The sequence below is a fragment of the Somniosus microcephalus genome, chromosome 18 (assembly GCF_052327205.1).
Source record: "Somniosus microcephalus isolate GS21.2 chromosome 18, FLI_Smic_1.0, whole genome shotgun sequence".
Lineage (NCBI taxonomy): Eukaryota > Metazoa > Chordata > Chondrichthyes > Squaliformes > Somniosidae > Somniosus > Somniosus microcephalus.
In genome coordinates this window covers 33398204-33411501 of record NC_141004.1, presented here as the reverse complement: position 1 = coordinate 33411501, position 13298 = coordinate 33398204, and the positions used below count along the sequence as shown (strand labels likewise).

Here is a 13298-nt window from a genome sequence, read left to right as displayed (position 1 = left end):
GCTGGAATTTGCATAAAATTGCAGCAACAAGTCACTGCCAAAAGCAATGGGCTTACTTAACAGTTTTATTAAAAAAATGAATCATACCTCTCCCCGATGGCTGAATGAATTTGCCCAGTGTGTAGCTGAGCCATAAAGATAAGAAAGTCTGAGGTTGATCCCTGGTTTGTGCTGTGTTTAGCGGATTTCAGACAGACTAGCCTTAGGTCCTACAATTTGCTTTACCACTGTAAATACTATAACATTTGGTAATTAACTAACGTTGTTTGAATTAGGATGGGGAACATTGGCCAGTGGTTGTGCCCCTGATCGGTCTCTAGCAACCATTGTTTGACGAGCTCATTGGTTGGGTTCAGCTGAATACAAGGTTGCCTCAGATGTGATGGCCCTGTTGTTTAGTAACCTGGTGACACTCACTATTGAGGTGTAGCTTTCAAAAGCTCTGAATTAATTTGTCCGTGACTACACAAACCACACTGGGTCCAGGTATATTGTGCATAAGTATAACAGGTTTATTAAGCATTAAACATCCAATACAAAGAAGTAATACTTAACAAGAAGATAGTCGCAGTCTGTTCATTGAACCCCGGCGTTCCTTCCGAGTGACTGTGGCGTGGTCTCTTTATTCTCTTGCTGTGTTCTGTTGACTGAAGCTTCTCATCCTCTGGTTTCGCGCTGCTTTCAGTGTTCAATAGCTGTTCCTTTATACCTTTTTTTCCCTTTCAAAATACATAGCAACTTGCAGCTGCTTGGGCTATCTCACCATTCTGACCTTCACAAGTACGGCCTATGATTCCCTCCCCTTTTGTGCTGTGAGCTTTGAGTATGAGAACTTTTACATCTTTTGCCTTTCCCATAGCCCATTATCTAGACTGGTCTGAAACTTCAGCGATAAAGGATGTTGGGTATTGAAAACCCTCTATCTTACTTTGAGGCTCAATTAATGTTTTGTCCTTCACTGGCTTCTTGTTTTTAATATAACAGAAAATCTACACGACCTCAGCACTATGCTCGCAGTTAACATAATGTTGGCTTAATTTTACCATCATGCTTTGGTCTCAGCCATTTGCCATTTTATACAGGCTTTTTAGGTTTTTAACATACAATTTCACATATTATAGTTATATAAAAATGGTTATAGAATCTTAACAATGTTTACTAACTCCTACAGGTACACTCTATCCAGGTTCCCAAGTGAATACTTGGGTGAGTTATCAGAGGGTGATTAACACCCATGGACCTGTAGGTCATTGCCTTCAGGAAAGGATGGACCTTGGAGAAAATTAGTGGTGGAAAGCTAGTGAGGAAAAAAAAAAGGAAAACTCCATTGTACGGCGATGAAGCTTTGTCAGTGTCACTTCACTCATACTGACACGTTGAGCATGACAATAGAGGAAATTCCTTTCTCGAATCTTACACAATGATTCACTTCTTCTGAATTAAATAACTCACTCTCTGATTAATAAATAGTTTACACAATGTGTGTCTCTCAAAGAGAATAACAACTGACCTCTGGACCTTTTACGTAAGAACATAAGAAATAGGAGCAGGAGTCGGCCATTCTGCCCCTCGAGCCTGCTCCGCCATTCAATAAGGTCATGACTGATCTTCTACCTCAACTCCACTTTCCTGCACTACCCCCATATCCCTTGATTCCCTTAATATTCAAAAATCTATTAATCTCAATCTTGAATATACTCAATGACTGAGCCTCCACGGCCCTCTGGGGTAGAGAATTCCAAAGATTCACCACCCTCTGAGTGAAGAAATTTCTCCTCATCTCAGTCTTAAATGGCCGACCCCTTATTCTGAGACTGTGACTCCTAGTTCTAGACTCCCCAGCCAGGGGAAACATCCTCCCTGCATCTACCCTTATACTCAAATCCTCTTGTAATAAAGGCCAACATACCATTTGCTTTCCTAATTGGTTGCTGTACCTGCATGTTAACTTCCAGTAATTCGTGTACTAGGACATCCAGGTCCCTCTGAACACCAACATTTCCCAATCTCTCACCATTTTAAAACTACTCTGCTTTTCTATTTTTCCTACCAAAGTGGATAACTTCACATTTCTCCATATTATATTCCATTTGCCATGTTCTTGCGTACTCACTTAGCCTGTCTATATCCCCTTGAAGCCTCATTGCATCTTCCTCACAACTTACATTCCCACCCAGCTTTGTATCATCAGCAAACTTGGCTATATTACATTTGGTCCACTCATCCAAATCATTGATGTAGGTTGTGAATAGCTGAGGCCCAAGCACTGATCCTTGCGGTACCCCACTAGTTACAGCCTGCCAACCCGAAAATGACCCGTTTATTCTGACTCTCTGTTTTCTGTCCATTAACTAATCCTCAATCCGTGCTAGTATATTATCCCCAATCCCATGAGCCCTAATTTTGTTTAATAACCTCTTGTGTGGCACCTTATCGAAAGCCTTCTGAAAATCCAAATACACCACATCCACTGGTTCCCCCTTATCTATTCTGCGAGTTACAACCTCAAAAAACTCTAACAGAATTTGTCAAATACAGTTTCCCTTTCATAAATCCGTGTTGACTCTGCCCAATCCTATTATTATTTTCTAAGTGCCCTGTTACCATGTCCTTAATAATAGATTCTATCATTTTCCCTACTACTGATGTCAGGCTAACTGGTCTATAGTTCCCCGTTTTCTCTCTCCCTCCTTTCTTAAATAGTGGGGTTACATTTGCTACCTTCCAATCTGTGGTAACCGTTCTAGAATCTATGGAATTTTGGAAGATGACAACCAATGCATCCACTATCTCTATAGCCAACTCTTTCAAATCCCTAGGATGTAGGCCATCAGGTCATGGGGATTTATCGGCTTTCAGTCCCATTAATTTCTCCAGTACTACTTTTTTACTAATACTAATTTCTTTCAGTTCCTCATTCTCGTTAGACCCTTGGTTCTCCACTATTTCCGGGAAGTTTTTAACGACTTCTTCCGTGAAGACTGACACAAAGATCACGATTTTATCAGCACTGAGAGGGCGGGTTTGGAGGTGGGTCAAGGGACAAAATTGTTTTGATTGACGGTGGGTTGTGATCAACCCGCCTCCACGTCACTTTGCCAAATGCCGGCTCTGGGAGTCCTGATCGTCCCGCCACCAAGCGGCGGGAGAGGCTCTTAAAGGCAGTTAACAGCTTGTTAACTGCTTGGATAAAGCTATTTTAACAGCGGTTTTTGATTTTATAACATTTTCTGTGTGTTCCACACCATTCCCAAACCACACCAGCTGATTGTGCCGGGTTCACCAAGTGCCCAACTTCTTGACAGCTGCAGCTCCAGCATAAAAACGGAGCTCAAACATGGCTGACTTACAGATGACAGAACTTTGATTTTCAGGTCTTGGAAAACTTTTTGCAGGTCTACTGATCTTGTATGTGGTGAAGCTGAGATCCATCTCCACTGTGACCTCCTGGGAAAACCCTCTCCCCACATTGACTGAGCGCTTATAACATCTATTCCTCAACTGAGATATCTACCAGCAGCATGGGAACCATTTATACCCTGTTATCCTGTTCGTCAGATTCGGAGGAAGAGCAGCCACGGCAGCAGCAGAACCAGGCACAGCAGCAGCAGCAACAACAGGAGCGCCAACCTCCTCCTCACCCACCTGATGCTGCACAGGGCAGAGGGCATCAGCGCAGGACTGCACCTCGCCGCAGGAGATACCCCAACACAGGGTTTACAGGCCAAGGATGAGCTTCCTCAACATGACTGAGCAGCAGTGCCAAAGGAGGCTGAGACTTTCGCGAGAGGTAGTCGCTGACATCTGCGCAATGCTGCACCAACACTTGGAGCCCAGAGGAGCGGGTGGACAACCCTTACCAGTGGCTGTCAAAGTCACCACCACCCTCAATTTTTTTGCTTCAGGGTCCTTCCAGGGCTCATCAGCAGCATCTCCCAGTCGGCCGCACACGCTTGCATCACGCAGGTTACCAATGCACTCTTTGCAAAGGCGCACAATTACATCCACATCTCCACGGATAAGGCAAGTTTAACCACACGTGCGGTTGGCTTTACAAATATGGCAGGCTTGCCAAGGGTGCAGGGCATCGTAAACTGCACACATGTGGCCATTAGGGCACCCCATCACAATCCAGCTGTATTTGTCAACCACAAGGGCTTCCACTCCCTTAACATCCAGCTGCTGTGTAACCACAGGAAGAACATTATGCATGTTTGCGTAAAGTACCCTGGCAGTTGCCATGACTCGTTCATCCTGCGACAGTCTAGTGTGCCTCCACTCTTCAATCCGCCAACCCAACTTTCTGGATGACTACTTGGAGACAAGGGCTATCCCCTGAAGATGTGGCTAATGACGCTGTTGAGGAGGCCATCAAACGAAGCAGAGGAAACATAGAAACATAGAAGATAGGAGCAGGAGTAGGCCCTTCGGCCCCTCGAGCCTGTTCCATCATTTAATGAGATTGTGGCTGATCATCCAAATTCAGTACCTTGTCCCTGCTTTCTCCCCATATCCCTTGATCCCTTTAGCCTTAAGAAATATATCTAACGCCTTCTTGAGTATAATTAATGAATTGGCCTTAACTGCCTTCTGTGGTAGAGAATTCCATAGGTTCACCACTCTCTGGGTGAAGAAATTCCTCCTCATCTCAGTCCTAAATGGCTTACCCCTTATCTTTAGACTGTAACCCCTGGTTCTGCACTCCCCCGCCATCGGAAACATCCTTCCTGCATCTAGTCTGTCTAGTCCTGTTAGAATTTTATAAGGAGCGCTACAATGTGAGCCACATTTCCACCAGATCCATAATCGAGCAAACCATCGGCTTGCTCAAAATGCGATTCAGATGCATTGACAGATCAGGTGGAGCCCTATAGTACTCAGCAGCCAGGGTCTCCAGAATCATCGTGGTCTGCTGTGCACTGCACAACATCGCACAGCATCATGGTTTGCAGCTGCCTGAGGAACAAATAGCTCAGTGCATAGCCTCCTCAGATGAGGAGGAGGAGGACCTTGCGGAGGCGGATTAGCAAGCTCCAGCAGCACGCGAGCACATTGCTGCAAGGGATGCATTAATCTTTGCCAGATTCATTAGGTAGACAAATCAAACACATGTGGCTGGCACCTTCTTATCACACCATACACAATGTACAAGAACCTGTGGGTTCCTATCACTCTCACCACCATCATTACAAATGCAAGTCGCCCTGAGCTTTCAATGTGCAACTTCCATTTCCCAGAACACAGAGGCCAGACCTTCAACTGTTTGCCATCACTTTTGTTTTATACATGCACAAAAGGATGACAATGCCAAATATTAAACACAACAAAAGTCAACAGAACAGAACACTCAAGTGACTACTCTTGTGACTAATTGTGCTTAATCTTCCTCTTACACATGCTTCTACGTGGTGTTTCCCCTGTAGCTTCAGCAGACGTGGAGGCACCTTGTTCACTTCCATGCTGCTCCTGCTTCGACACCTTTGGCGGGTGTCCTCTGGGTTTGCGAGCCTGAGAGGGCTCAGCAACAGTCTGCTCCTCCTGCAGCTGTGCAGGGGCTGAGGCACCCATCTCAGTGAGTATTCTGGTGGGGCTCTGACCGAGGGCTACGCAGTGGCATGGGAGTATGAGCGCTTGGAGAGGAGCCCACACTTCCTTGTTGCCTACCACCAACATCCCTCTCATGGACAGCACCTTGCTGTACATCAGGGGGGCCATGAGGACCCGTATCTGCACTGGCAGTCCTCCCCAAAAGGACTTCCATGAAGCTTTGGTTTCTCTGCTCAATAGCTGTCCATCGCTCCTCCAGGGATGTCAATCTATTCTGAATTTTCACTGTGCTTTCCTGACTCTGGTGACTTATTTCCTCCATGACCGTAGCCATTCTTTCCACGGAGGTTGCCATCCTTTCCGTGGTGGTGCATTCATGCGCCATTGCCTCCACAAAGGCACTGCTCATGTTAGACATGGACTCCTCCATCATCTCCACACTGACAGTAACCCTGGATGCAAAACCTGCCAGAGACTCCTGCACTTATTCCTGGAGTTCCAGCACCGCTCTCTTTCTGGATGGCCCCAGAGGCACAGGGTCCACATGCAGCTGAGCAGAGCTGGGAGCGCCCTGAGGCTTCCGATGAGGACTCTCCACTGCTGTCTCTGTCTCCACCATCTGCTGATGCTCACTTGTGATGACACTAATCTATCTCACGAAGGTCCCACCGAGGTGTGCGTATTTGCGCTGGTGCTGGGTGTGCTTAATTCTGCTAACGCTGCGCCCTCAGAGGTTGCAGCTTCCTCTGAGGAGTCTTCAGGCTCTTCGTCCTGGACAGTGGGTAGGGGGGCTCTCGATGGTCCTGTGGGGGAGTAAAGGCATGAGTTAGACGTGATATTAACGTAGCATGCACATCGAATTGTGCAGATGATCATAAGTCAATCTGTATGAGCATCAGATGCCATATTAGTCACTCATGCAATGTAAATGAGAGAGATGCAAATCTATTCTGTCACCAGCTTGCTCTGCTGCGCCCGTCTGTCTGTCACCAGCTTGCTCTGCTGCGCCCGTCTGTCTGTCACCAGCTTGCTCTGCTGCGCCCGTCTGTCCGTCCCCCACTTCCAGATCCTCATCATCTCTGATTATTTTGAGGGCAGCCCCCTCAGCGTTGGTCAAATGGGCAATTGCAGGTGGCCCTCCTCCTGTCCTAGCCCTCTCCCTCTTATTGTGGGCTCTCTTTTCCTGTAATGAGGGACACAAGTGGAGTTTGAGTGAGAATGATGGAGTGAGTGTAGAGAAGCCATAGTATAGATGCTTAGAAGGAGATAAAGGATGGAGTGAGGTGCCAATACCAAGGGCCCTGTTAGTTGTTGGCATTGCATAACAGTGATAGCGAGTGTGAGGGCAGCGTAGTCAAATAGTGAAGTGATTCTGTACATAGATTGAGAGGGATGGTTAAGGGTGCAAGGGATGTAAGGGTAAAGTGGGATGTGCAGGAGTAAGTTGACAATGCAGAGTGCTGGTGATGAGAGGAGATGGGGAGCAGATTGAGGGTAAGTGTGATGTTATACTCACGTTCCCTGAGTGTAGCAGGTCATTAAACCTTTTCCTGCACTGGACGCAGGAGCGAGCACACAACAATCTGGAGCTGACCTCCTCAGCAATTTGCAGCCAGGCTGCTTTGCTTTGCTGCGGAGGCTTCCTCCGTCCAGAGGATGGGAATATTACCTCCTTGCGCCCTCTCACTCCATCCACAAGAGCATGGAGGGAGTCATCATCAAAGCGGGGAGAGGCCTTGGCTCTTGAAGCAGTCATGGGAGCAGTTGCCAGTACGAAAACCAACATAAAAGGATGAAAATGAAAGAAGGCTGCTTGGGCCCCTTAAATGCAGCTGGCTGACAGACATCAGCAGAGGCGAGCAGCAGACCTGAAATCACTAATTGGGCCGGGTAGCGCGCACGCAGGGACTCAATAGGGCAATTAAAATTTCAATTTCTAACCGGCTGAAAGCAGAGGCGGGACTGGAACCCGCCGACCACCTGACCCGCACCCAACCCACCACCAATGATAAAATCACGCCCAAAGTATTTAATTTCTCTGCCATGTTCTTATTCCCCATTATAATTTCTCCTGTTTCAGCCTAAAAGGGACCCACATTTACTTTTGCTAATTTCTTCCTTTTTACATACCTATAGAAGTTTTTACAGTCTGTTTTCATGTCTCTCGCTAGTTTACTCTCATATTCTATTTTCCCTTTATCAATTTCTTGGTCCTCTTTTGTTGAATTTTAAAATCCTCCCAATCCTCAGGCTTACTGCTCTTTTTGGCAACATTATAAGCCTCTTCCTTTGATCTAATACAATCTTTAACTTCTCTTGTTAGCCACGGTTGGACCACTTTTCCTGTGGGGTTTTTGTGCCTTAAAGCTATGTGAATAGCTTTAATGAGTGAGCTTTCAAGGTGTTGCCACCTGAATCCTGAACCTTTTGATATTCTGTGCGAACAACTTCAAATTCTGCAGCAGGGCCTACTTTGCAGCTGCAACCTATAGTGTAAAGGGGATGTTAATTGTAATTTTGTTGATAACACTGTATTTAGACCAGATGTTTCAGCCAATATATGTTTATCTGATTTAGTTGGGCAAAAGTAGAACTTTGTTACTTCAGGGTCAAATTGTTGTGTAATATTAAGGAATTCCCAGTTTTCTCGAATTCTGAACTTGAATCTGAATTAAACAAATGCAAGTTGCGCTGCTGAGCCATGTCAATTGGTTCTGTTGGTTCAACTATTGATCTTAATGGGTTTTAACTGGTTCTCTGATTTCTAAACATGCTCTTCATTGAACTGACTATCCAGATGGAGGTCAGGTTAGTCCTCCCTAAGAGTTTATTTGCTATGGTTGTGGCTGTGTCTCCCATTTCTCCAGAATTAGTTCATATGTTTTCCAATTGTTTTTTCTTATATGGACTTCACTCACAGAATGGCACTTTGGTGTGAAAGGTTACTGATTGCTCAGAGATGAGATGATGGAGTTGCAAACAGAAATGTAGGTTAATGTTATCCAGGAGGCATTTTATTTGTAACTTTGTGGAACTAATGGAGAGATAAAGCAACCAGTGATGCTAGCCAAAAGCATTTTGCTATATATTAAAGCCCAATATTGTTTATTTCTACTCCAGGATGTTGCAACTATGCAATTCTGTGCCAATAAACTTGACAAGAAAGATTTCTTCGGAAAATCAGATCCTTTCATGGTCTTCTATCGAAGCAATGAAGATGGAACGTAAGTATTATTTTTAGATTCATTGAGGAATTTAACAATGTTTTTAAATCAATATTTCTTTTTAGAAACCAAAATGTTCAAAAGAATTTTAAAACTTTTATTGTTTTCTGCCTGTTTCTGGCAAATTATTTCAGTACTTTTAAAATGGTGAGTTCTGATATTATTAAGGGAGTTGGTTTGAAGGATATAAGGAGTCCACTTGCGCGATGGAGCCCTCCAGACATTAAGATAGAGGATAATGGCCAGTTGGAGATGTTGAGAACTTTGTGTAGTGGTCTTTGTGCCACTAGAGTTACACATAACGTGTGACCTGCTAAATCTTTCGGGGCCAGGCATCATTATCCCTACATTGCAAGTTCCTGATGTATTATGTACCAGCAATTGGGAGCTTGCTATTTAGGGGAGAATATCCGATGCTGCTTCAGGGACTTTAAGGCCTGCAGCAGCAGTTTAAAGGAAAGCATACATTTTGGTGGGTTTGACATGTAAACTCATATGGAAAATGGAACAGAGGTGTGGATTAACTCCAAGATTTGCAAATGTCACAGTAGAGGTACTGCTAAAAAGAAGTTTGGCAGCGAAAGCTTCCCTGCTTGACACTTTAGGGCAGCCTTCTCGCAGGAGAGTGGTACAGAGCACATGGAAAGAGGTAGCACTCCTAGTAAATGCTGTTTGTAACCCTCAGAGGACCTAGCAGCAAATGCACAAGTTCAGAGAGCTCACCGCATCACCTAAGGTAAGACTATACACTATTACTATATAGCAAGTAGATAAGTAAAGTATGCATGCCACAAACTGTTCCTTCCCACTCAGACTAAATTACAACTCTTTGAATATCAACTGTGCATCCCCATTCTGCAGCAGGGCACACTTTGCAGCTGCAAGCTATATCTAAAACTCTTGCCACATTGACATCCTTAAAGGGTTTACTCTATTAAAAAGCAATCAAACAACATGTAGCTGCATGATGCATGTACATGTACTTGCAGCCATGATGGGTTGCAGCATGGCTACTTGGGTGTCACTGCATGCACTCCTGACACTTCTAACCTCTCAACTCTGCTTTTCTGGTTGCAAGACAAGGTGGTGCAGAACAGAATGGAACAGAGGTGCATGAGAGAAAGGCCCTGCGATGCGAGCCCCTTGAGTTATTTCCAAGAGGCCACACTGCATACCATTGGCATGCCATGCATAGAGTGGGGAGAGTGAGATTTGAGCCTCCCCCCAAGGGAAGGGCTAGTTCTACCCTTCTTGTGTCCCCCTTCTCCTCCTACTAAGACACTCACAATCTCCCAATGAGGCATACACTCAAGCACAGTGTGAAAGAGTATATTTGAAAGGTGTCATTCAGACAGCATTCTAGCCATTGCTACTCTTCTCCTTCTGTAGGTGTGGGGCAGGCTTGATGGTCTTTTACTGACTGTCATTTTTGTTTATTTGTATCCCACAAGAAGCAGTAACAACTCTGACTCCTAAGAAAACAGCAGAGCACTTACTCACCAATAACCAGCTCCCCGATGCCCAGTTTGGGTTCCGCCAGGACCACTCAGCTCCAGACCTCATTACAGCTTTGGTCCAAACATGGACAGAAGAGCTGAATTCCAGAGGCGAGGTGAGAGTGACTACCCTTGACATGAAGGCAGCATTTGACCGAGTGTGGCATGAAGGAGCCCTAGTAAAACTGAAGTCAATGGGAATCAGGGGGAGAACTAGCCACTGGCTAGAGTTACACCTAACACAAAGGAAGATGGTTGTGGTGGTTGGAGGTCAATCATCTCAGCCCCAGGACATCGCTACAGGGGTTCCTCAGGGCAGTGTCCTAGGCCCAACCATCTTCAGCTGCTTCATCAATGACTTTCCCTCCATCATAAGGTTAGAATAGGGATGTGCGCTAATGACTGCACAGTGTTCAGTTTCATTTGCAACTCCTCAGATAAAGAAGCAGCCCATGCCCAAATGCAGCAAGACCTGGATGACATTTGGGTTGATAAGTGGCAAGTAACAGTCGCGCCACACAAGTGCCAGGCAATGACTATCTCCAGCAAGAGAGCATCTAACCACCGCCCCTTGACATTCAACGGCATTACCATCGCCGAATACCCCTTCAGCAACATCCGGGGAGTCACCATTGACCAGAAACTTAACTGGGCCAGCCACATAAATATTGTGGCTACAAAAGTAGGTCAGAGGCTGGGTATTCTGCAGCAAGTGTCTCACCTCCTGACTCCCCAAAGCCTTTCCACCATCTACAAGGCACAAGTCAGGAGTGTGATGGAATACTCTCCACTTGCCTGGATGAGTGCAGCTCCAACAACACTCAAGAAGCTCGACACCATCCAGGACAAAGCAGCCCACTTGATTGGCACCCCATCCACCACCTTAAACATTCACTCCCTCCACCACCGGCGCACCATGGCTGCAGTGTGTACCATCTATAAGATGCACTGCAGCAACTCGCCAAGGCTTCTTCGAGAGCACCTCCCTAACCCACGGCCTCTACCACCTAGAAGGACAAGGGCAACAGGTGCATGGAAACACCACCACCATCGCCGTTCCTTCATCATCGGTGGGTCAAACTCCTGAAACTCCCTCCCTAACAGCATTACGGGAGCACCTTCACCATGCGGACTGCAGCAGTTCAAGAAGGCGGCTCACCACCACCTTCTCGAGGGCAATTAGGGATAGGCAATAAAAGCTGGCCTTGCCAGCGACGCCCACATCCCAGGAACAATTTTTTTTTAAAGTACCAGCAGCAAGGGTGTTAGATCCGTGATTCGGAGAGTATGATGTTTTTCAATAATCACACGGATGCTGTAACTTAACAATCAACAGGTATTTACTGGAGTAGGGTAGTCTCAAGACTGGGGGTACAGAGGCATGCTCAAGGCTTATATACAGGTGTGGTCACTGCTGGTACTACAGTATACAGGAGCTGTAAAAGTAGTTCCCTCTTAAAGGTACATACACTACAATTCCTCCCCTTTTAGATTAGCAGTACCCATAATATTCAAATAACAATTAACACTTTAACATGTACATTAAACAACAATAGTCCATTTATAGATTCAGTCTTTGGGGTGGCTTCCTGATCCTTTCGGGATAGCGCCTTTCCTGAGGTTCTTGTTCTTGGTGCGGAGGCGATTCTGGCCCCTTTTCGTCGGTTAGTTCATCGGTTTCCACTGCTACTGGTTCGGAGGTAGATGCTACTGGTATGTCGGGTTCATTCCCAGGTACGCGAGACATGGGGTTGACTCGTCCCTGTGACGCTAAGATCTGATCGACGTGGCATCTCACAATGTTCCCCCCGACATCCACTGTGTACATTAATGGCCCCTGCCTTGTGCATATCGTTCCGGGTTGCCATTTCTCTGTTCGGTAGTCACGGGCCAAGACTGGTTGTCCTAATTTGAAGCTCCTTGTCGGCTTCTCATTGATGTGCTGGAATTGTCTATCCTCAACATTTCTTCGCACATTTGGTCTGAGCAAGTCCAGACGAGATCTCAACCTTCGGTTAAAGAACATCATGGCCGGGGTCTGGTTGGTAACTGCATGTGTTGCATTTCGGTAGGCTAATAAGAAATTGTCCACCTTATGCTGTAGTGGAATTTCATCGTCGCACATGGCCTTTATCGCCTTCTTAAAGGTTTGTACGAACCTCTCAGCCAATCCATTTGTGGCTGGATGATACGGGGCGGATGTGTAATGCCTTACCCCATTCCTTCTCATAAATTTTCGAAACTCTTCGGACACAAACTGTGGTCCATTATCAGAGCAAATCTGCTCTGGCAAGCCGTTCCTGGCAAATATGGTCCGTAGGACTGCAATCGTTTTCTCTGTAGTGGTTGAGGACATTTTTATCACCTCAGGCCATTTCGAATGAGCATCCACTGCTATTAAGAACATTGAGTCCATGAATGGACCAGCGAAATCAATATGCACCCGTTGCCATGGAGAGGAGGGCCACTCCCATGGGTGTAGAGGGGCATGTGGTGGTGCATTTTGGACCTTCTGGCATCCTGAGCAGCTCTTGGTTAGGTCTTCGATTTGTTGATCGATTCCCGGCCACCACACAAGTCCTAGCAAGGCTTTTCATTTTCACTCCCCCCAGATGACCTTCATGAAGCTCATTTAGCACTCTCTCCCTTAACTTGGGTGGAATCACCACTCTGGATCCACACATCACTGTCCCCCGGCATACTGACAGCTGTTCTCTTCTGGATGAGAATGCTGGCAACAGTGAGTCGCCATGTGTTGGCCATCCCCTCACCGTCAAATCATATACCCGAGACAGCGTCGGATCATTGCGGGTCTCCTTTGCTATATCCGCGTTCGTTACTGGCAACCATTCAATTATTGACGAATAAAATATCTCGATAGGGTCCACTGCTGGTGCTTCCTCCACAGTAGGCAGTGGCAGGCGCGATAGCCCATCAGCGTTTCCATGCTGTTTCGTGCCTTTATATTCTATTTCATATTGATTCGCCCCTAGAAACAGGGACCATCTTTGTAACCATTGTGCAGTCATCA

At 46.0% G+C, this 13298-nt stretch overlaps 1 protein-coding gene across 2 annotated transcripts in view; it reads left to right on the top strand.

The window, feature by feature from the left end:
- LOC147105205 (copine-8-like) overlaps nucleotides 1-13298 on the top strand; it is a 776136-nt gene that overhangs the window by 423529 nt on the left and 339309 nt on the right. For both annotated transcript variants that reach the window (XM_086011336.1, XM_086011335.1), the window contains exon 8: nucleotides 8668-8771. In XM_086011336.1, the coding sequence (XP_085867462.1) occupies nucleotides 8668-8771 (104 nt within the window). The remainder of the gene's footprint in view (nucleotides 1-8667; nucleotides 8772-13298) is intronic.